Source organism: Populus alba, chromosome 4 (genome assembly GCF_005239225.2).
Source record: "Populus alba chromosome 4, ASM523922v2, whole genome shotgun sequence".
Taxonomy (NCBI): Eukaryota; Viridiplantae; Streptophyta; class Magnoliopsida; order Malpighiales; family Salicaceae; genus Populus; species Populus alba.
The window spans coordinates 3,027,860-3,049,369 of record NC_133287.1 but is presented as its reverse complement, the minus strand read 5'-3'; the positions used below and the strand labels follow the sequence as shown (position 1 = coordinate 3,049,369).

At 33.2% G+C, this 21,510-nt stretch overlaps 1 protein-coding gene and 1 non-coding gene across 6 annotated transcripts; one reads left to right on the top strand and one right to left on the bottom strand.

The window, feature by feature from the left end:
- The first annotated feature begins 867 nt into the window (after nt 1–867).
- Nucleotides 868–19,009, top strand: LOC118047378 (ABC transporter C family member 12-like). 5 transcript variants are annotated; one of them, XM_073408740.1, is made up of 29 exons: nt 868–988; nt 1,193–1,331; nt 2,817–3,192; nt 3,377–3,555; nt 4,307–4,346; nt 5,116–5,272; nt 5,477–5,591; nt 5,672–5,752; nt 6,387–6,411; nt 6,789–6,845; nt 7,223–7,288; nt 8,490–8,564; nt 8,731–8,838; nt 8,952–9,086; nt 10,880–10,986; nt 11,079–11,172; nt 11,908–12,075; nt 12,732–12,872; nt 13,086–13,286; nt 13,459–13,557; nt 13,646–13,798; nt 14,143–14,522; nt 15,093–15,273; nt 15,455–15,778; nt 16,069–16,825; nt 17,077–17,198; nt 17,512–17,757; nt 17,963–18,374; nt 18,578–19,009. In XM_073408740.1, the coding sequence occupies exons 3-29, from the start codon at nt 2,857–2,859 to the stop codon at nt 18,667–18,669; spliced, it is 4,851 nt and encodes a 1,616-aa protein (XP_073264841.1). In that variant the 5' UTR covers nt 868–988; nt 1,193–1,331; nt 2,817–2,856; the 3' UTR covers nt 18,670–19,009. The 5 variants fall into 5 exon arrangements, with proteins under 5 accessions (XP_073264841.1, XP_073264840.1, XP_073264843.1 ...); XM_073408739.1 differs by having other exon boundaries at nt 980–1,331; XM_035056664.2 differs by lacking the exons at nt 868–988; nt 1,193–1,331 and adding an exon at nt 2,522–2,671.
- A 1,485-nt stretch (nt 19,010–20,494) lies between these two features.
- TRNAD-GUC (transfer RNA aspartic acid (anticodon GUC)) lies at nt 20,495–20,566 on the bottom strand. The gene has a single exon. It is a non-coding gene; the product is annotated as a tRNA-Asp (tRNA).
- Nucleotides 20,567–21,510: the final 944 nt, after the last annotated feature.

Here is a 21,510-nt window from a genome sequence, read left to right as displayed (position 1 = left end):
ATGATTTTTCAACTGAAGTTCCGTGAAAACAACCAATGACTGGGAATAAAATATCGAGGGAACTACGTCTTTTTTCCTCAGGATCGAACAAGTTTGTGCATTGTTGGCGGATGGGTCATAACTCATAAAGTTAAAGCACTTAGGGAGAGATTGGATGATATTAACGGTGATAGTGAACAATTTCACTTGGAGGTTCGTGATGAGGAAAAAGTTTCTTTGAATATGGCCAGGGAGCAAATCTCTTCTGAACCTGGATCTATGGCTGAGAGAGAAGGTGACCAAAAAGAAGTTTTTTTGTTGAATTCCAACTTCAAAGAGAATGTTTCTGTCATCTCAACAGTTGGGATAGAAGTGTTAAGGAAGACCACATTGGGTCAAAATGTTTTCAATGGAGAATTTTTTTTTTGTTGAATTCCAACTATAAGGAGAACGTTTCTGCTTGTCTTAGATGATGTGTGGGATGATAAGAATGGCAAGACGGTGAAAAATGGGGATGTCATTCTCTTCAGAAAACAGACATTTCTCAACGGATACGCCACCATACCTGTTTGCCAGAATTAATTATTTTGAAAGTACGTAGTTTAATTAATTAAGTTTTAAATTTATTTTTTTATAGGTTATTAATTTGATTCTTACAAATCTTAGAGATTTGAGACTTACATTATTTTAAAATCTATAAAATTAATTCAGATATACATAAATGTTTTGGCCAAAGCACACCTTTCAATTACTGTGTGTTCATTCAATCTTTGAAATGATTCTTACTACTTCTCTCTTTCACCTCCTCGTTTTGTATTCTGATGATGCGAGAAAAAAGACGAAATTTTTCTCTTGAAAAAATAAATTATTTCGCAAGTGTAAATATAAAAAAGGGCGTGTGATGAAAGTCAGCTAGTGACGGCGGTTAGCTGGTCAGAGTTGTTAAATGTGAGTTAAATAGTCAGCTGAGATGGTTAGGAGGCTAGAGTTCGAAGAACTTGTAAGGCAGGCAATGAAAGGATAAATTCTGCGGTTACAGTTTCAATCTCCCTCGATTTCTTCTCCTTCTCCCTCGATTTCTTTTCTTCTTCTAATTCTCTCTTCGATTTTTAAGCTCTTTAGCTTTGTTGAGGTGAAGCCTTAACATGATTAAACTACTCTTTGTTCGTTTTTCTTAAATATCTTCTTCTTCTTCATGAATTTGTTGCCCAAGGCAAAGTGGCATGTTGAGTCTGCAGATGGCTAAGTTCACGGGAGAATTGTTTGTGTTGAATGTTGATTGCTTCTGTTTGGCTCTGGCTAGCAAAAAGATTCATGCTACGTCTACCATGGGTATCCTCCTGACCTCGGAGGTGAGTTCTTAATCTTTGTTTAAAACTGGGGTTTTTCTCTTTCAAAGATTTTTTCTTCGTTGTCGTTATGTCGCTATAAAAAATTGGGTGCCGTGTTTGACAAAAGTTGCATGAGGTTGATTGACGTCGTTGTTTTTAAATTAGTTTTTATTTAAAAATATATTAAAATAATATATTTATTATTTTTAAAATTTATTTCTAATATTAATATATTAAAATAATTTAAAAAATAAAAAAAATAAAAAAATATATTTTTTAAAGTATAATCACATCACACGGGTCCTACCATGTTAGGGAATAAGCTATAAAATAATTTTGGGAAACTTAATTGAAACAATATTTTTTAAGATTTTTAAAATTATTTTTCTTTGTTATTGTTTAAAATTATATTTTTTATGTTTTTAAATCATTTTGATATATTAATATTAAAAATAATTTTTTAAAATAAAATAAATATTTTTTTAATATATTTCTTATCAAAAACATTTTAAATCGTTATCATATTTCCAAAATATTCTAATATATTGTTTGTCCAAGTGCTTCTCCATGGTTTTCCGATACTTCGTGAAATTGCAATGGATTTTTGAAGGTTGTTTGTGAATGGTGAGTTTGTTTGTTCTTGATTAATAATAGGTTATTTGAAAATGTAATAAATATTATTTTTTAAAATATTATTTTAATTTAAAAATATATTAAAATAATATTTTTTTATATTTTAAAATTTATTTTTGATATCATTACATCAAAATAATTTTAAAAATATAAAATAATATATTAAATTATTGGATAAAAAGATAGATGTAAACAAAATAACTAAGATGCATTTTTAAAAAAATATATTATTTTAAAAAATAATTTCAACCACTATTTTAAATTTACCAAGCTAGATCAAGCAAGACAAAATAAGGGTGGAAATAAATTATCTGAGGCTTACAAAATCCCCTCCCCGCCATAGGGGCATTTTAATTTACAATTATAAGACAACAATCACTGTCTTCATTAATGGAATAGTATATGCTTCCACATGCAACACCAGCTTTGGAAATTAGTTTTATAGATGCCGGCTGCTCACCCACTCGTTCATAAATAAGAATATGCGTACGAGGGGAGTGCCAGTCACGTAAGCCGTGACGCTTGCTATTATGGATTTCTTGTCTACACTTTGTCGTTTGTATTTCCATGAATACTGCTATATTATAAACCTTATCCAAAATAAAATAAAATAATTTTATATACTCCTTACTAAATTAAGCAAATAAACGACGATCCTGAAAATGAAAAACCCACACTCCTAGCTCTAGTTTATGTTTCTGACGTGTAGGAGTGTCAGAACAAGCAAGGTGACCATTCTATCATTTAAACTTGTTTATGTTAGAGATTTCTTTCAGTACTATTTGAACTTACTGTTCTTCTTAGCGATGTGTTCTGTTACTCATTTTGTTATGTTTTTCTTCTGTTTTCCTCTCTCTGTTTGATCAACTGTAGGTAAAGTAAGCAGTTTAGGTTTGATTAGGGAGGTGGGAAGATGGGTTTGGAGGCATTGGTTTGGTATTGTCGACCTATGGAAAATGGGGTTTGGGCAAAAGAAGTGGATAATGCATTTGGTGCTTACACTCCCTGTGCCATTGACTCCCTAGTCATTTGCATTTCTCATCTGGTTCTTCTTGGTCTGTGCTTGTATCGAATATGGTTGATTATTGACAACAATACCAAAGTTAAAAAATACTGTCTCAGGACAAATTACTATAATTACATGCTGGGTTTTTTGGCTGCTTACTGCACAGTTCAGCCTTTATTAAGGTTGTTTATGGATGTCTCAATCTTCAATCTGGATGGCCAGACTTCCCTTTCTCCCTTCGAGGTACATGAACTTAATTTCTCGTTAATTTAGACTTCTAATGTTTCTGTCAAAGATAAACCATATTTCTAAATCAGCATTTGCTGGCTGTCTTTCTTTTCTTTTGTTTTTCAAAAAAATCTGTATTTAACTTGTTCTTCTGATAATCATTTTACTGGCTTCTTAGTGGATTTTCTGTCCTTTGCAGCTGGTCTCCTTGATTGTTGAGGCCCTTGCCTGGTGCTCCACTCTTGTCATGATTGGTTTGGAAACAAAAATATACATTCGACAGTTTCGATGGTATGTGCGGTTTGGAGTCATTTATGTGTTGGTAGGGGAAGCGGCAATGCTCAATCTCATACTGCCAGTGAGTGATTACTATAGTAGGTTAGTCATTCTTCCATTTCCTGACATAATAAATTAACTCAACCAAGTTCTATTTTTCGTGTATTTTTCCAGCAGGTTGGAGTGCCATTTAATGTGAGCAAGGTTTTTTTTTTTTTTTTTTCCTGTGCAACAGCCCCATCAAATAAAAAGATAGCAATGTTGTACTATTGGCTGGAGAACATTATTGTAATTACTTAGTTGATAAAATGAGTGATGCTAAATTATATAGTAGGCTTCAGGGGAAATAAAATAGAAAGATAGTAATGGTGACCGTAATTACAATCTGGGCTTCTGCTAAACTTCTCACAATTGAGAATAAGAAAAGGAAAATTTTAGAAGCTGAATTTTTTAACAGGAGTAGTGTCCTGCCATCTTATTTATAAAGAGAGGGAAGGGTGGGGTGGGGTGGGGATTAAATTCCTGAATTTTTAATTCCAATGAACAATCTGTCAGTGGACTCTGATACAATCCAATCCACATGTAAGTCAAGACATTGTGCAATTCAGGCTAAAAAACATTTGCAGAAATAAACTATTTGTTGGTGAGAATAGGTAATCCTGCTGTACAAGCCTCAAGAAGCAAGTTTATCGCATAAATGCAATTTGTAATGAGGTTGGATGGGCAAGACTCATATAGTTTTCATGGTTATTCTAGATTAGGATGCTTGCAGGGTTAACAGTATTATTTTCTGCTGTTCATATTCAATTTATGTTGGAGGCAACACTAAACTACAGTTCTTTTGCGAATGCAGATTTACATTGTATATGTATATCAGCACGGTTTTCTGCCAGGTTTGTGGCCTTTTATTTCTCTATAATATAAAGATTATAGGGTATATCAGCTCTTCTAATTTTCTCATCTTTCTTCGTGCTACTTTGACCTATCATCCATTCAATGGTCTTCAATCAGGGTTGGTAAATGCTTACGCTAAGGTGGAACATCTCTAGCTGTTTTTTGTACAAATTTTGAAGTCTATCAAAACTGAAGTCACTTGCCATGGCCTTGGAGGACATTACAACTTGAGCCTAGCCTGGCTTGGCCTGATAAACCAAATCAACAACATTTTTAAATTAAGCACCTAACAATAACATTCCAGGGAGAATTTTTAAAGTTTTGTGAGAATGACATGAAAGCTGCTTTGTTTTGGATGTTTTGATACTCATTAACATATCTTTGTTGGGATTTTCTTAAGTTGGTAAAGGTGGGGAGTGGACAATGCCATGGATATTGGCATCTTTAGATGATAGGATGGAGCCTGTTGGAACCTCTAGGCTTATCCTGATGCTAAACAGCCAATAGATACAATTTCTTACTCGAACTGCCTGGCAGGTTCTTAAGCCTTGATTGAATCCACTTTTTTTCCACAGGCCACCACAACATCCTGGATGTTACAGATTGATACCAAAACGATTGAGTTGTTTAGAATACACCAATGACATCAACACTAATTCTTGGCATAGAAGTTCAATTTTGTTTCATTAGCTTGACCAAATTCTTAATCATTCCCAAAAATGACAAACACCTCAGTCATATTTTGCCGTGTGGCTACTTTTGTTGCAGGTTTTGCTTGGGATTCTTCTACTTGTTTATATTCCCAATTTGGATCCTTATCCAGATTATGTTTTGATGGAATCTGAGTCTCTTGATAATTGTGAATATGAAGCACTTCCTGGAAGAGAGCAATTATGTCCTGAGAGGCACGCCAACTTATTTTCTAGTAAGTAGTTCATTATTCACTGTTCTTCATGCCCAGAGATCTCAAAATTCTTGCTTCTATTTCTCAAGCAGTTGCTTAAGATAGAAAAAGTAATGAACTGCATGTTGGCTAGAGATCAAAAGTGTGGTTTCAGTGATAGCTAAGCTGGTTAGTCATTAATTTTTTAAATGCTTATAGATATATTGATTCATTTCCCTCTGCAAGGAATATGTTTTGGATGGTTGACTCCACTCATGAAGCAAGGCCATAAAAGACCTATTACTGAAAAGGATGTTTGGAAGTTAGACACATGGGACCAGACTGAGACATTGATAAAAAAGTATGCACCACGTTCGTCTCTTTCATAGTTTAAGGGAAACCTCGTATCCCTTTTTTCGTAAATGTTTTCAGCTATTGCAGGTTCCAGACTTGTTGGGTTGAGGAATCTAAAAGGCCAAAGCCACGTCTCTTAAGAGCACTAAACAGTAGTCTTGGGGGAAGGTATTGGTTGAATTGCAAGTCTCATGTTGTTTCATTCCCTTTCATTTTGATATTTTTTGGACTTTAAACATACCATGGTGGCTTTATCCTTCGTAAAACCTCCTGAATTATATGTTTTTTGTTTGATTGAGACCCTTTAACAATTGTTTTCCCTTATTTCAACTCTTAAATTATAAGGTGTTTTGATTTAGACCCTTTATGTTAGATTCTGTCCATTTATCCATCACTTAGAATCTGAGTTTCACTTGTTTTCCTATAATTTTTTCCAAAATCATAAAAGAAAATGATTAAAAAAAGGTCAAGAAATCACCCTCCAACAACATTATGATCAAATTATCATCAAGAAATCAACCATTATAATTCTCATGATTTTATTGATGATTTATGAGAAAAACAGATGGCATATACACGGTATTTAAAAACTAAAATTGATAAATCTAAGAGAAGAAATACAAATGAAAACATCCTATAGTTTACAGGTTTAAATAAGAAAAACATATCAGCAGTGTTGTAAAATTACTTACAATGCACGAGATGTTTCTACTATTTAGCTTATTGTAGTAAATATTTTCTTTTACTATTAACAATATATATTAATCGCATTTTATTCATTTTCATCTCTCATTTTCTGTAGGTTTTGGTTGGGAGGATTTTTTAAGGTACATGTTCCTAGGATTGCTTTAACTTGTTTAATTTCTCAATAAATTATCATCCATACTTTTTCTATCTTATAGTTTGAATTTGGTGAACTTGGAAGCTTGAGCTTTTTAGTTTTATTTTCCTATTGCATTTTGGGATATTATTGCTTGACTCATAATATATATCAAAATTGTGGCTTTCAACTCTTAAATTGTTGGGAATACTCTCAATTTCAACTTTTATTAGTTATGGACCATGCAATATTTTTTCTCTGCTATTGTAACAATTTCAATCCCAACTAATGTTTTAGACTGAAACCTAACAAAGTGGACTTTAGAAACTCTCTACTAATGTCAAAAGTCATGTGGAGCTTATACCTTTTTATTTTTACTTGTAGATTGGCTATGATCTTTCTCAGTTTGTAGGACCTATTGTATTGAGCCACCTCTTGCAGGTTTGTTTCTTTATTGTTAATGTCTTGCATCCATTTTGCTGTTAACTAGAGTTTCATGTTTTGTAATAATTTATTTAGATTTCATACAGAAGGATGTTGATAATGCTAATAGTAATCTATATTCTTTTTATGTGCTTGTAAATAATAGTTAAATGGGATAGCTAATCCGTCATGTACTTTCTTGATTGCACCAAATGTCTCTTAACATTTAGTCAAAGATTATTTTTCAATGCTTCAATAATTGTTCTATTGATTAGCATTTTTCCTAGGATAGAAATAGTTCAACTGATTAACTCAAATTTGATATGGAGCACAATTCAAATCTCTTTCACTTCGTGCTTATGTTGCCAAATTTGTGATTGTTCCACTATGTACAGTCAATGCAACGAGGTGATCCAGCTTGGATTGGTTATATCTATGCCTTCTTAATTTTCCTTGGGGTGGTATGAATTCAAACTCATCTATTCTTTCAATTTCATTTTTATAAGAAACAAATTGAATATGTATAAACATTTCTCTCTACCTTCATCTGTTTAATTTCACTATTCGTATGATGTTATCTGTTTTATTTCCTTAGCTTGATCTTATGGCATACATAATATATTCCATTGTATGTATTAACATTCAAGTAACTCAGTTTACATATTTTATCATTTCATTGCACATGTTTGGTTACGCTTTATTTGGGGATTTTCTAGTTGATAGAAAGTGTTTTAAGCATTTAACTACTGTTAATGATAATTGAGAAGCCTTTAGTACTCGTAAAATGTTCAATTGCAGGTTACTGTTGATAATGAAACTAAGTACTGATTGTGAAAGTTATCAATTTAAAAATCAAATATTTTTGGAGAATTTGTATTTCTTCTATAGAGTATTTGTTTTATGACTGTGAGTATATAAATATGAAGTGTAGCTAATTTTATAGCAAAACTGTCACCAATCAATCAAATAAATCATATCAATTGTCGCTTAAAACATAAACTTGTTCTAGCTTTATCGTTGTTTTTTTTAATTGTTTTCTAGATCATTTTTCCTTAATTTACATATTTTTTTGTTGCTTTATTTCAATCTGTTCTCTTTTGGTAGCCGAGCATCACTTGCTCACATGATCATCAAGGTAATGTTACTTGTTCATCAAGTCTAAAAACTTAAGAAGTCCTAGCCACTCATAATTTTCCCTGTAACTTAGTATAACTAGCCATTGTAATGTATTGTTATATTCTTCTTTTTCTATTTTACTATCAATCTTGATGTCATATTAATGTAAAACATTAGATTCAGGGAAGCCTATGTAAAACAGGAAGTCACAAAATCAGATTAATGTAAATAAAGTAGGATAATAGGATTCGTAATGTGATTGAAATACGTACCTTTGATAACTTTCAAAGTTCTTATTTTTATGGTAGCCCTTTCCCTCACTCCCAATCTAAGGGTTTAAACAAGCCAAGATTTCCATGTTAGCAACCAATCTTGCTTGCACAATGGAAGGAGTTACTGGTTTAAGTGATTCATGGTATGGCTGGACTATATTTAATGTTGTGACAAATAAAATCAAGCAATTCTTCATGTTCCTAAACCAAATATATCTAAATTTTGCCAATGGAATGTAGTTTTTGGATTAATTGGTTGATTTACTTGGTTCAGTTGTTCGGTGCGCTTTGTGAATCTCAGTTTTTCCAGAATGTTATGCGTGTTGGTTTTCAGTTGAGGTCAACTCTGGTAAAACTATTTTCTTATCAATATTTAGATGTATGTGAACTTGTTTTTCAAATAAATCCTTCAGCATCATTTTTCTTTGGAATTTTGGTTGTTTGCCAAATCCAAATTCTTGCCTTTTGTTTCTAGATGAGCTAGCTATTTTTACAGTAGTTTTTTCCAATTACAGGTGGCTGCTATATTTCGCAAATCCTTGAAACTAACTCATGAGGGTCGAAAGAACTTCCCATCAGGAAAGATAACAAATATGATCACAACAGATGCCAATGCACTTCAGGTATGCTCTCTGTAAGAATTTATCCTACTTTTATTTTTATCTTTCCTCTCTGATATTCGTTCGTTTCCCATTGTTTATTAAGGTCTAAAACACACTCACATTGAATTCTGTAGCAAATATGCCAACAACTTCATGGATTGTGGTCTGCTCCATTTCGTATCACCATTTCCATGGTTCTTCTTTACCAACAATTAGGTGTTGCTTCACTTTTTGGCTCGCTAATGCTTGTTCTCATGGTCCCCACACAAGTAAGAAATATTCATCCTTTCGCTAAATCTAGTGTTTTAATTCTTAGAATCAACATTTACTTGTGGTCAACTATATTGATCTTTTCACGTCATTCAGATCAATCATAATTTATTTAATATCAATAAAAATAAGATTTTTAAGCACTCCAAAATGTTAATTGATGTGATCATAACTTGTAGAGTAGCTTTTTGTGTGCATGAGGGTCTCCTCATATAGCTAGGTCCATTTAAGGTGTGAATAGATGGCTTAGCTTACAAGTTACGTAGGCACACTGGAATATTCTTGAATGATGGCTTGTTGGTTTGTTAGGTGTACTAGTATTATTAGAACTAAACTGGACCTGCCAGTTTAACAAATGAACTAGATCTAGAATGGTTTAGGTCGAGGGAATAGATTTCCTTATAATTTGCTCCACAAGAACCATTGAAAACCGGTTTGATCGAAGCACCCAAAAACCTTCATAACTGCCTGACTCAGGCTGGTTGAACCATGGCGATATAATTGTGCCACATCAACTCTTAAAAATAAGCAGCAATGGTATGGTACCTAACACCTCATAAAACTAAAGGCTCGGCTGTACCATTTTTGTACCACCAACATGACCTTTTTCTGTTGCGCGCGCGCGCGCAATAACAGATGACTATACTCTCCAGACTTTATGGCAATAAATAAGATGCTCATGCTACTAATTTTGGAATCAAGCAACATATAAGTAAAAAAAATGAGATTGCAACTTTAATAACACACAAGCCTAAAAAGGGAACTTACTTTCATTGGTGAGAAATTTTGTTTACAATCCTGGACTCTTCCTTCAGACATGATGTTCACGCAAGAATTCAATACTAGAAGATTGTTTAAGAGCTTACAAACACTGTTAGTTTACAAAGTAGAACGGAGTAACCACACTATCAACCTATAAATTTATCTATCAGCCTATGGTGTTACTGCCTACAGCTATAGCATAACAAGCTTCAAGTGTCCTAAAACTTGGGAGAAAGAGCTCTGAGAGCTGTTTGCAGTTTGCAAGTTAATTGTTGGGTTGTTAACGTGTTGATTTATGTGTTTTTCCTCTACTTCAGCTTGTATTAATACCTTATTGTCCCGCTACGTCCTTTGCAATGCTCCACGTTCTTTTTCTGATGGTCCACATTGTCTTGTAATGCTCTATGTTGTCAATTCCTGCTATTATCACACTTCATTAGTCCCCACTCTCTTCCAGGTTGTTGGGAAAATCGGTCCACATGCTTATCTTTTATAACTGTTTTCCTTGTTATGAGAGTTTCCAATTAGCATGCCTCTTGTACATTTAAACAAATTTATTGGGCCTAACTAAATTTTGGATACAACATTTGCCCCTCTTCCTCACATATGGAAGGAAAATTTCCTCTATACTTAAGATTGACTTGCAATTTGCAAGGTGCGAGGTTACTTTAATTTATCCATTGTAAAACAAGTCCACAAGTAAATTTTAAGTTACTAATATGTTTGGTTTGGTAATATTACAATGCATATCACTTCAAGTTGCTTTCCTTTTGTGCCTGAAAAGATATTTTGAGTCAAAACATGGAATCATAAGTTACCTTTTGTAACTCTAGCACAAGTTACAAAATTTAGTTAAAATTCATAGGTAAATTGTGTATTATATGCTCAGAGTTGTTGTATCAAGTCATTAGATTTTAGAAGTACCATTACTTCTTTAGTTTGATATAATTGTGCAATTAATTTTGTTAAGTGACCCATTTTCATTACATCCACATTGATTTTCATTCCTTTTAATCTTTTTGTGCGATAGACAATTTTGATGAGCAGGATGAGAAAGCTAACTAAGGAAGGATTGCATAGGACAGACAAAAGAGTTAGCCTCATGAATGAAATCTTGGCTGCCATGGATGCTGTGAAGTATGGTTTAAGTTTAAGAAGAATTGCTCTTATATTTTCAGTCTCATGCCCATTTCAAGTGATTGTTTTAACTCTATAATGAAACATTTCAGATGTTATGCATGGGAGAAGAGCTTTCAATCCAGAATTCAGAGTGTGCGGGATGATGAGTTGTCATGGTTTCGCAGTGCACAATTACTATCTGCTGTATGGAATAAACTATATATCTTGCTGAGTTATTTTGTTGCTCCTTCTCTTTCAAGAACGTGCAAAAAACATGATGCTTCAATGATTCCATTTAAAATTATATTCACAGTGAAATCTAGAAAATTATAAATGTGATCTAACTATGAAGTATGATTTGTCTTGAGAAGAAACAGTTGCTAAAATTTCTATCATATCCTACATCCCACCACCTATGGAGTCATGTATACCTATGTGTTATGATAAGTATGTGCACCTCAGTCAAAATAAAAATAGAGAGAGAGAGAGAGAGAGAGAGAGAAGCTTGTGCACTTAAATTTTGACTAATTGATTGAGTATGCAACTATATTCCGATAGAGAACAAGTATCTATATATGTAATGTTAAAATCTATCTCCAGACAATGTTTCTGACATGTATTTTATCATTTATTTTGCTCTAATTTGTAAATATGATTATCATTTAATCTAATCTGGTATAATTATAATGATTTGCTCCTCTAATATGTAAATAAGCATATCAGTTAATCCTATTTGGTAGAATTATAATGATCATGGAGACACTATAACTAATCACTTGAAAAGGCATGATTTGTCGCTTATTTTGTTGCATAAGTGATCTTGATCCTCTATTTGCAAATGCAATACTAACCAGAGCACTGCAATCTTTATGTGCTGCTGGTGTTAAATGTACGGGAACCTTACATATGCATTGACTGACTATTTTCATTTTTTTGCAGTTCAATAGTTTTATACTGAATAGCATCCCAGTTATTGTGACACTGGTTTCATTTGGCACGTTCACCTTGCTTGGTGGAGATTTGACACCCGCAAAGGCATTTACGTCACTCTCTCTGTTTCAAGTCTTGAGATCTCCTCTAAACATGCTTCCTAACTTATTAAGCCAGGTTCTATTTTTTTTTTTCTATTTCACTAAGTATACTTGATAAGATACAAGTTTTGTTGATGATGTCAGCATTGCCTTTGATGCAAACCGAGCCCCTCCTCCAAAAAAATTAAAAAAAAAGTCCTTGCATTCTTGTCATAATTCTTCATGTTTCATGTCACATACCAGATTTGTGTATGCTAGTGGGGTTGGCTGTTTTGAAAAAAAGATTAATGATCTGAAGTACAAGTTTTTCCTAAAAAGCATGAATTTGATCCTTTATCTAAAACCTGTTGTTTTTTAAACATGCGAGGATTGGTACTAAAAACCCTTGTAAAGAAGTCTTCTATCCAAAAATCCTACAAAATACTTTTCTATCAACAAAATCCTAAGATAAAATGTTCATTCCAAAATATTTATAATTCTGCCAAAACTTAGCTGGAGAGATATAAAGAACTTTTTTAAATGAAAAAAATCGCTAGCCTTATTTTCTTGCATAATTCTATCTCAAGACAAAATTAATTATCATGTTCTTCAATGAATCTGTGGCTGTATTATGTGCTTACAACAAAATTCATGTTATTTAGTCAAGAGCTAATTAGCTTACCTTGCGTGCTGAATGGTTACTCATATTGGTTGTATTCTTTCTTAGGTGTCTAACTGTAACTTGTTCTGTAGGTTGTAAATGCAAATATATCATTGCAACGCTTGGAGGAATTGTTTTTAGCTGAAGAGAGAATTTTAGCACCAAATCCGCCTCTTAAACTTGGAATTCCAGCTATCTCAATTGAAAATGGGAACTTTTTATGGGATTCAAAGGTTAACTTCTAAATCTTAAGCATCAAAGAAATTGGTCTTGTGGTTTGATGGAAGTTGAATTTGATATTTATTTGAAATTTTTGTATTTGCACATGATTGGAATTTTGTATTCTAAACATAGTTAAATTAGGAATTATACTAGAAACATTGTTGATTTTAACGCTCAGACATGCTTCTTATTCAAGAAATCTTAGAATCTCATGCCTTTTCCAGCTAGAAAAGCCAACTTTGTCAGATATCAATTTAAAAATACAAGTTGGCAGCTTAGTTGCAATTGTTGGCGGGACTGGAGAAGGAAAAACATCTCTTATATCAGCAATGCTTGGAGAACTGCCTCCTATGGAAGGTGCAAGTGTTGTTATAAGAGGGACTGTTGCATATGTTCCTCAAGTTTCATGGATCTTCAATGCTACAGTGAGTTACAGCTTAGTTTCTTCATTGTTAATTAATTTTGGTCTCTTACATAATTATCATTTATTTTGCATCTTTGTAGTGCTTCTGTGCTTTAAAGCCGAGTTTCATGGATCTTCTCAGGTTTTGCATTAATTTTGTGCACATTCTTGACATTGAAAATCTGTTCTTACAGGTCCGTGACAACATATTATTCGGGTCAGAATATGAACCTTCACGCTATATGAAAGCTATTGATGTAACTGCATTACAACATGATCTCGACTTGCTTCCAGTTAAGTGCATCCCTTTCTTCTCTCTCTTGATTCTTCTGTTTTGTTTGAAATATCTCTTAGAAGATTACCTCATAATTGTTTATTCAGGGCCGTGACCTCACTGAGATAGGTGAAAGAGGAGTCAATATAAGTGGAGGGCAGAAGCAAAGAGTTTCCATGGCTAGGGCTGTCTACTCCAATTCAGATGTATACATATTCGATGACCCTTTAAGTGCTTTAGATGCTCATGTTGGTCGACAGGTACTGGGTCAAGTTAAATACTATAAGCTCACATTAAAGTTAATTTGATCACTAGTGCTACCTGTGCTATATCTTATAGCGAGCTTGATATGGTTCACGGTGATGAGCAGCTCTTTATTATTAAGCTTTCTTTATACAAAGTGAACATTCAATAACTTTATTCCAACGATGCTATTCCTTGAAGACCAGGTTATGAGTTCGAGGGAATTTCTCTCTGTTTCTTTTTCATATTACTTTAGTGTTTCATGACTTTGACAATCGCTAGCTTTACACATCGAAGCTCTAAAAGTAAGCTTAAAAAGCTTCTGTTTAAGCTAAACATTAGCCTAATCTCAAATTTACAGGTCTTCAACAGTTGTATTAAGGACGAGTTGCAAGGAAAAACCAGGGTTCTTGTCACCAACCAGCTACATTTTCTTCCACAAGTGGATAAAATTATTCTTCTCAGTGAAGGTATGATTAAAGAGGAGGGAACCTTTGAGGAACTCTCTAAAAATGGCAAGCTGTTCCAGAAGCTGATGGAAAATGCAGGGAAAATGGAAGAGCTAGTGGAAGAAAAGAACAGTGAAAATTTGGACTACAAAAGCTCAAAACCAGCGGCTAATGGGGGAAATGATTTGCCACAAAAAGCAGGTTCCAAAATGAAAGTGAAAGTAGGGAAATCTGTACTTATCAAGCAAGAAGAACGTGAAACAGGTGTTGTCAGTTGGAATGTTTTGACAAGGTAATTTAGGGGGCTTATTTAAGATTCTTGCTATATTTTATTTCTTTGATTGTTTGCGCAATTTCTAAACAATGCCTTAGGATAAGGACCCTTTTTTGAATACATTCAACAGATTTTTATATGATGCTCACAGCAGCGAAGCGTGCAAACCAAGTTCAAGGGTAAACCTCTTTGGTTTACTAAGAAAACTTCAATGCGGGTCAAAGTTGAAAACATATTTCCTAGTCTTTAACTGTTGTACCACAATTGTGGCCAAGGTAGCACTGGATATCCTGAAGACAAGTGATGCTCAAATGCACATATTTTGGATGCAAAACCATTTAATGCCCATTGGATACCAACTACTTACTGTAGATGTTCCCATGTTATACAGTGTCTTTGTAGTTTTAAGCTCTTCAGCAAGCACTTAAAACCAGTGGTAGAAACATTTTTTCAACTAATGGCCATTCTGTAACGTGAATACATTAATATTTCCTAGTTTTTCAATAGCATGTATGCTAGTCATAAACCTCAAACATTCGAAGAGAATTTTGTTGCTCTTGTACTTGACATTTTTATGTCCATTTGCAGGTATAACAATGCATTAGGAGGCATATGGGTGGTTTTAATAATCTTTTTGTGCTACTTATTAATTGAAGTTCTTCGAGTTTCAAGAAGCACATGGTTGAGTTTATGGACTAATCAAAGCACTTTGGAGAGTTATAAGCCGGGATACTACATTTTCGTGTATGCACTTCTATCATTTGGTCAGGTTTGTTCATAGCCATAGTTGGCATCGATATCTTAATCCATTCTACTTTCTTTCATTTGCAGTTGTTTTTTAACATAGAATAACAAATGTTGAAACAAAAAAGAGAAGCAGTGAGGAAGAAACTTTAGAATTTATGTAATTGCTATGGTCATTAGAGTCTTACTTCATATTTCTGGTTCAGGTGATTGTGACTCTAGTGAACTCTTATTGGTTAATAAGTTCAAGTCTTCATGCAGCCAAAAGACTTCATGATGCCATGCTAGACTCTATCCTACGAGCTCCCATGCTGTTTTTCCACACTAACCCATCCGGGAGAATAATCAATAGGTTTGCGAAGGATCTAGGTGAAATAGATCGTAACGTTGCCAATTTTGCCAACAATTTTCTAAACCAAGCCTGGCAGCTGTTTTCAACTTTTGTGCTGATAGGCATTGTGAGCACAATATCATTGTGGGCCATTATGCCACTTCTGATCTTGTTTTATTCAGCCTATCTATATTATCAGGTATGATGAGAAATCCCTAGTTGTTGTTGTTGTTGTTGTTTGGAAACTGGTATGCCTTTTGCAATTAATTTTACTTTAGTATCTTGGTTGGGATGCTCTTCGAGTGGTTTCTTTCACGTATCAATTTATTGTTGTTGTTTTTATCAGTTCCACATGTAAGAGTTATCTTTCTGAGCTTCAATCATATATATCCATTAATGTTGAATTGACATTTTTATGCTAGTTAATTCATCTTGTCAGTATTGTATCTACAAGCTCTAATAACTATGCTCTTGTACTGTGTTGTACAGAGCACTTCCCGTGAAGTGAAACGTCTGGATTCCATTACCAGGTCTCCGGTTTATGCACAATTTGGAGAAGCGTTAAATGGTTTGTCAAGTATTCGGGCATATAAAGCATATGATTGGATGGCAATCATCAATGGAAAGTCTATGGACAATAATATCAGGTTTACTCTTGTAAATATGAGTTCTAATCGCTGGCTCACCATAAGGTTGGTAACACTAGGAGGGATCATGATTTGGTTGATAGCAACATTTGCAGTTTTGGGGAATGGAAGAACAGAAAATCATGTGGAATTTGCATCTGTAATGGGTCTACTACTTAGTTATACTTTGAACATCACTGATTTGTTGAGTAATGTTCTAAGACAAGCTAGTAGAGCTGAAAATAGCTTAAACTCTGTTGAGCGTGTTGGCACATACATGGATTTACCCTCCGAAGCTCCTGCCATTGTCGAGACCAATCGTCCTCCTCCTGCTTGGCCTTCGTCAGGGTCAATTAAATTCAGGGATGTTGTTCTGCGTTACAGACCCGAGCTTCCTCCAGTCTTGCATCATTTGTCCTTTGAAGTCTCTCCTAGTGAAAAGCTAGGAATAGTTGGAAGAACAGGAGCAGGGAAATCTAGCATGCTAAATGCACTGTTCCGTATTGTAGAACTGGAAAGAGGAGAAATCACCATTGATGGTTGTGACGTTGCTAAGTTTGGACTCACAGATTTGCGGAAAACTCTCAGTATCATACCCCAATCACCAGTTCTCTTCTCAGGTACTGTCAAGAGAAACTGAAAACTGGATTTTTCTAGTTCAACTTCTTTTCTTATGTTGACATCTGATACTGTCTTTTGGATGAGTTGAGATGATTTATGCTCTTACTCTGTTTTGATTTTGTTTTCCACTTGAAAGCTTGCTAACCAAGAATACTTGAGATTTGATTGAGAAACCATAGCCAAGCTGAAGCCACATTGGTGATTAATCTTAATACTTGTTTCATTCTAATTGTCATTCGTTTTCTTATAGGAACTGTGCGATTTAATCTCGATCCATTTAGTGAACACAATGATGCTGACCTATGGGAGGCTTTGGAGAGGGCACATTTAAAGGATGCCATTAGAAATAATTCTTTTGGTCTGGATGCTGAGGTATGGACTTAGATTACCTTTTATCAAACTACCTTCTGTCAGTGAATCTTAATCAGTCAAACTGTGTTAGCTATTCATATATTTTAAAAACATTGTTAAAAATGTGTGACAAAAACTAATATGAAGCACACATATGGGTGGAAATAGTGCTCCACCACAAACATTCTACTAAAAAACTATGGCATCGATTTTCATTAAAGCTGATCTAAAGTCAAAGAAATGTTTTTAATACATATTTTTTTCAGATGTGCACAACATTAAGTTGATTATCGGGTAAAGCAAACTGTAAAGTTGATTTGTTTTGGTTTCTAAGGTTTTTGAGGGAGGGGAGAATTTTAGTGTTGGACAGAGACAACTACTAAGTCTCGCACGAGCGCTGCTACGAAGATCTAAGATTCTTGTTCTTGATGAAGCTACTGCTTCTGTTGATGTTAGAACCGATGCTCTTATCCAGAAAACCATTCGAGAAGAATTCAGATCCTGCACAATGCTAGTCATCGCTCACAGACTAAATACCATTATTGACTGCGACAGAATTCTTGTGCTTGAAGCTGGTCAGGTATGCTCTCAAATTATGTTTGCTTCTTGCTCGGAAAACTGAGTTTATTGAACACAATCCTGAAAAAATTAATGTAAAAAAAGAAAGAAGCAGGGATCATCAAGAATTTTCATGCTAACCAACTTCATTCACAATTTTTTTATGATTCCAGTAAGTCATGTAGTGATCCTTTGTTTAACTCATGTTAGAATCTTCAACCTTTCAGGTCTTAGAACATGGCACCCCAGAGGAACTGCTACTACCAAACAAAGGAAGCGCATTCTCTAGGATGGTTCAAAGTACAGGTCCAGCAAATGCTCAATACTTGCATAGCCTGGTGCTTGAAAGTAAAGAGAATAAGTTGAGTAAAAGGAAGAATGATCATAGATGGATAGACTCTTCAAGATGGGCTGCAGCTGCCCAACTGGCCCTGGTTGTTAGTCTCGCTTCTTCAGAGAATGGTCTTCCAATGTTGGATGTTGGAGACGAGGACAGCATCCTCAGGAAAACAAAAGATGCAGTTGTAAGGCTGCAGGATGTCCTGGTGGGGAAGCATGACGAAGCGATATGTGATACACTGCAACAGAGCCAAGTTCCCCAAGATGGATGGTGGTCAGCTTTCTACAGAATGATTGAAGGTAAAGCCACAGTTTTCCTGTGTGCATACACTAAACATATGTTCACTGATAACTTGCATGCGTGCACAAGCATTGTAGTTGTGGTAGAAGTTGATTCATTACAACAACCGTGTTTATTCTTCTTCTTTTTTAGTGAATTTTGACGATCAGGTATAAGTGGTTGTGCCTACACTTTCTGATTCAACATGGCCGGATTGTTTCAGGTTTGGCCGTGATGGGCAGGTTGTCACGCAGTAGGCATCAACAATATGATTATGAAAACGAATCCCTTGATTGGGAAGATTTGAAAATTTAGGGAACAATGGGAAATTCGATGTTCTAAGAAATGAGTCTAGTCTGCTCCTCAACAGAGAAAGCTAGTAGCAAATTTCAGATGGGACTGCTGAAAGTAAAGAGAACCTCTGCTACATAAACTTTTGATGTACAATTGCAATCCCCCATATTGTATTAGTTATCAGAGTCAATCCCATATCAGGGGAATATAGCATTGATCTGAACTTGAGGAACTAGGCTGGTATTAGGGTTTTTGGACCACTGCATGATATTGGCAAGGCAGAAAGAGTTCCATTTTGTAATTTATTATTGATTAATAAATGTTTCCTCCTATACAAAGTGTTCTGATTAATTAGTCTTTCCACATGTACAAATTAATTAGTCTCTTCTTTGTCTTTTTGTCTTAGAAGCAAAATTAGGTATTTCCTTATTAAACAATCACTTTTCTATAATATACATAAACATATTCATCAAATTAAACATGAAATCATATCGCCATGTTTTTTTATCAAGTAAATTAGTATTAAATAAGAATAAAAATAAAGAGGATAAGCCCTTCTATAATCTATTTTATATTATAGGTTAGATAATAATATAAATCATATCTTAAGATTTCATTTAATAATTTAAATTTTTGGATTGAAATAATAATTTGATATGGTATAAAGTTGTTAACCAAGCAATTATAAATTTAAATCTTTTCTTTTCTTGTAATTAAAATTAATTAATAATATAAAGTAATTAATGTGTACTGTATAAATTTTAACAATTCCATAAATTTCAAGGATTGTATATTGTATTAAATAAACCGAACCGAAAATTCTATTTCTTATTAACCCGAAACAAAACCCAGAAAAACGAAATCAATTAAATAAGAAATCAATGACATGAGTGTCCTTCTAAATGGACATTTTAAAAGTTTAAAGGTGTTTCCTGTTTAGAGAGAGATGCCGGTTATAAAGTGATTGAAATAATTATACAATCCAAACAAATTTTTAAAATCTTTTCATAGTTATAAGACTGAGAATTATGAGGCGAATAGATTAAATTGTAAAATTAGTAAATTTATTCAAGTAGTTTGGATTTATTAAAATATATATATATATATATATATATATATATTATTTTAATAAAAATACTAGATTTTTTTTTATTAATGTAAACCGTCTAGTTTACCTATTGAAGGCTATTGAATTGATATTTTAAATCAAACCAAATCTTATAACTAGGTTGTTAATAAATTCAAATATTTTTTTCCAGTTAACATCATGAGATTTTCATCAAATAAAAATACTGACACCAAAATCATAGATTTCTACTAATAAATATTTAGATTTAGTTTTAACTACTTACCCTAATTAATTGACTTGCAGAAGGATTTTGAGGATTCCGACTTTCAAAGATGTAAATAATGTTCAATGTGCTCTTCAAAATGGGCACGCAATCATATGTATAATTACTAGTCAATTATTTTTTTAAGATTTAGCTTTGATTAGCAAGTGGATTTTCGAGTTATTATCTAAAACTCAAATATTTTCTCCACTCAAAACATATTTAAAACTTTACCACATAGAGAGAGAGGGGGGGAGAATTATGTATTAAAATGAAAAAAAAATATAATTATCAAGTATTTATTATTTCAAGTAATTTAAGGAAAAACAATAAATGAGAGAGATCCCTCGAATAAAAAAAAAGAACACTATGTTAACAAATTAGCAAAAAAATAAATTCTTCTATACAAAAAAAAATAAAAAGCCGTATGATGACTTTTAATAATGAAGGTTTATTACTTCGTTAGGCTTTAATAGAAGCATTCAAGAAGAGGCGTCTAAGATTAAAAAGAAAAGCGCCGTTGCCGGGGATCGAACCCGGGTCACCCGCGTGACAGGCGGGAATACTCACCACTATACTACAACGACTTTGGTGGTGTGTCGGTCAAAACGTAATATAATTAAACAAATTTTAAACATATGCTCATCTTATGTAAGGGTGAGTTTGTTTTTATGGTAGTTTTTTGTGGTTAATTTTTTTAAAAAAACATTGGTTTTCAAAAATCGTTAAAACTGTAGTTTAAAATATGTTTTAATAAATAACGGGTTATAATTATTTATTTAAAAGTGTAGTTAAAGTTGATAATAGATGTTAAAATCACTAATTTATGTATTAATTTGTAATGTATATATTTACATAAGATAAATTAAAAAGAAGTAAACTTATTTTTTATTGTATTTAAATATACATTGTTATATGATAAACTAAAAATAAAATGTGATTGATTTACAAAGGTTGAGATATATTTTTGCAATATAAGATAGAATGTGTTCCGATCCTTTAAATTTTAAAATGCTAATTTCAAATCTCAGCTAAATAATTTTAAGATTTGTTAAGTGGAATATATATATATATATATATATATAAAGCCTCTGTCTAGGGCTTGGACTGGAATTGGGGAGCATTTTGGATTTTGCATAGTCTGGAAAAAAAAATTAGCTAAAGAGGAAGAACTAGATGTCACTAACAATTTTGTACTGACTGTATTTATAACTACCTATTGAAAGGAGGTTTTTCTTTTAAAGAAATTAGAATTTATTTTAAGTATTTTTTAAGGGTAATTTTACCCTTTATTGTTGTTATTGTAGTTGATGATGATTAAAAAAAAAAAAAGGTCAGTTTTTTCCGCACATTAACACAGTAGATAAAATTATTTTTCAATGAGAAAATAATTTTCATTATATCTCATAAACAACAATTGCACATGTAGTAAATATGCAACTTATAGTAAAATTCATTTTAAATTTTTAACTAAATAATCTACATTATCACTCTCCAAAAAAAAAAAAAACACCTAGCCAAACAAAATCAA

What these genes read in the sequence shown, in the direction of transcription:
- LOC118047378 (XM_073408740.1), top strand. Translation starts at nt 2,857, where the DNA reads ATGGGTTTGGAGGCATTGGTTTGGTATTGTCGACCTATGGAAAATGGG. An exon ending in GTGAGTGATTACTATAGTAG is followed by an intron (nt 3,556 to 4,306) that starts GTTAGTCATTCT and finishes TTGCGAATGCAG; the next exon opens with ATTTACATTGTATATGTATA. An exon ending in ATCACCAGTTCTCTTCTCAG is followed by an intron (nt 16,826 to 17,076) that starts GTACTGTCAAGA and finishes GTTTTCTTATAG; the next exon opens with GAACTGTGCGATTTAATCTC.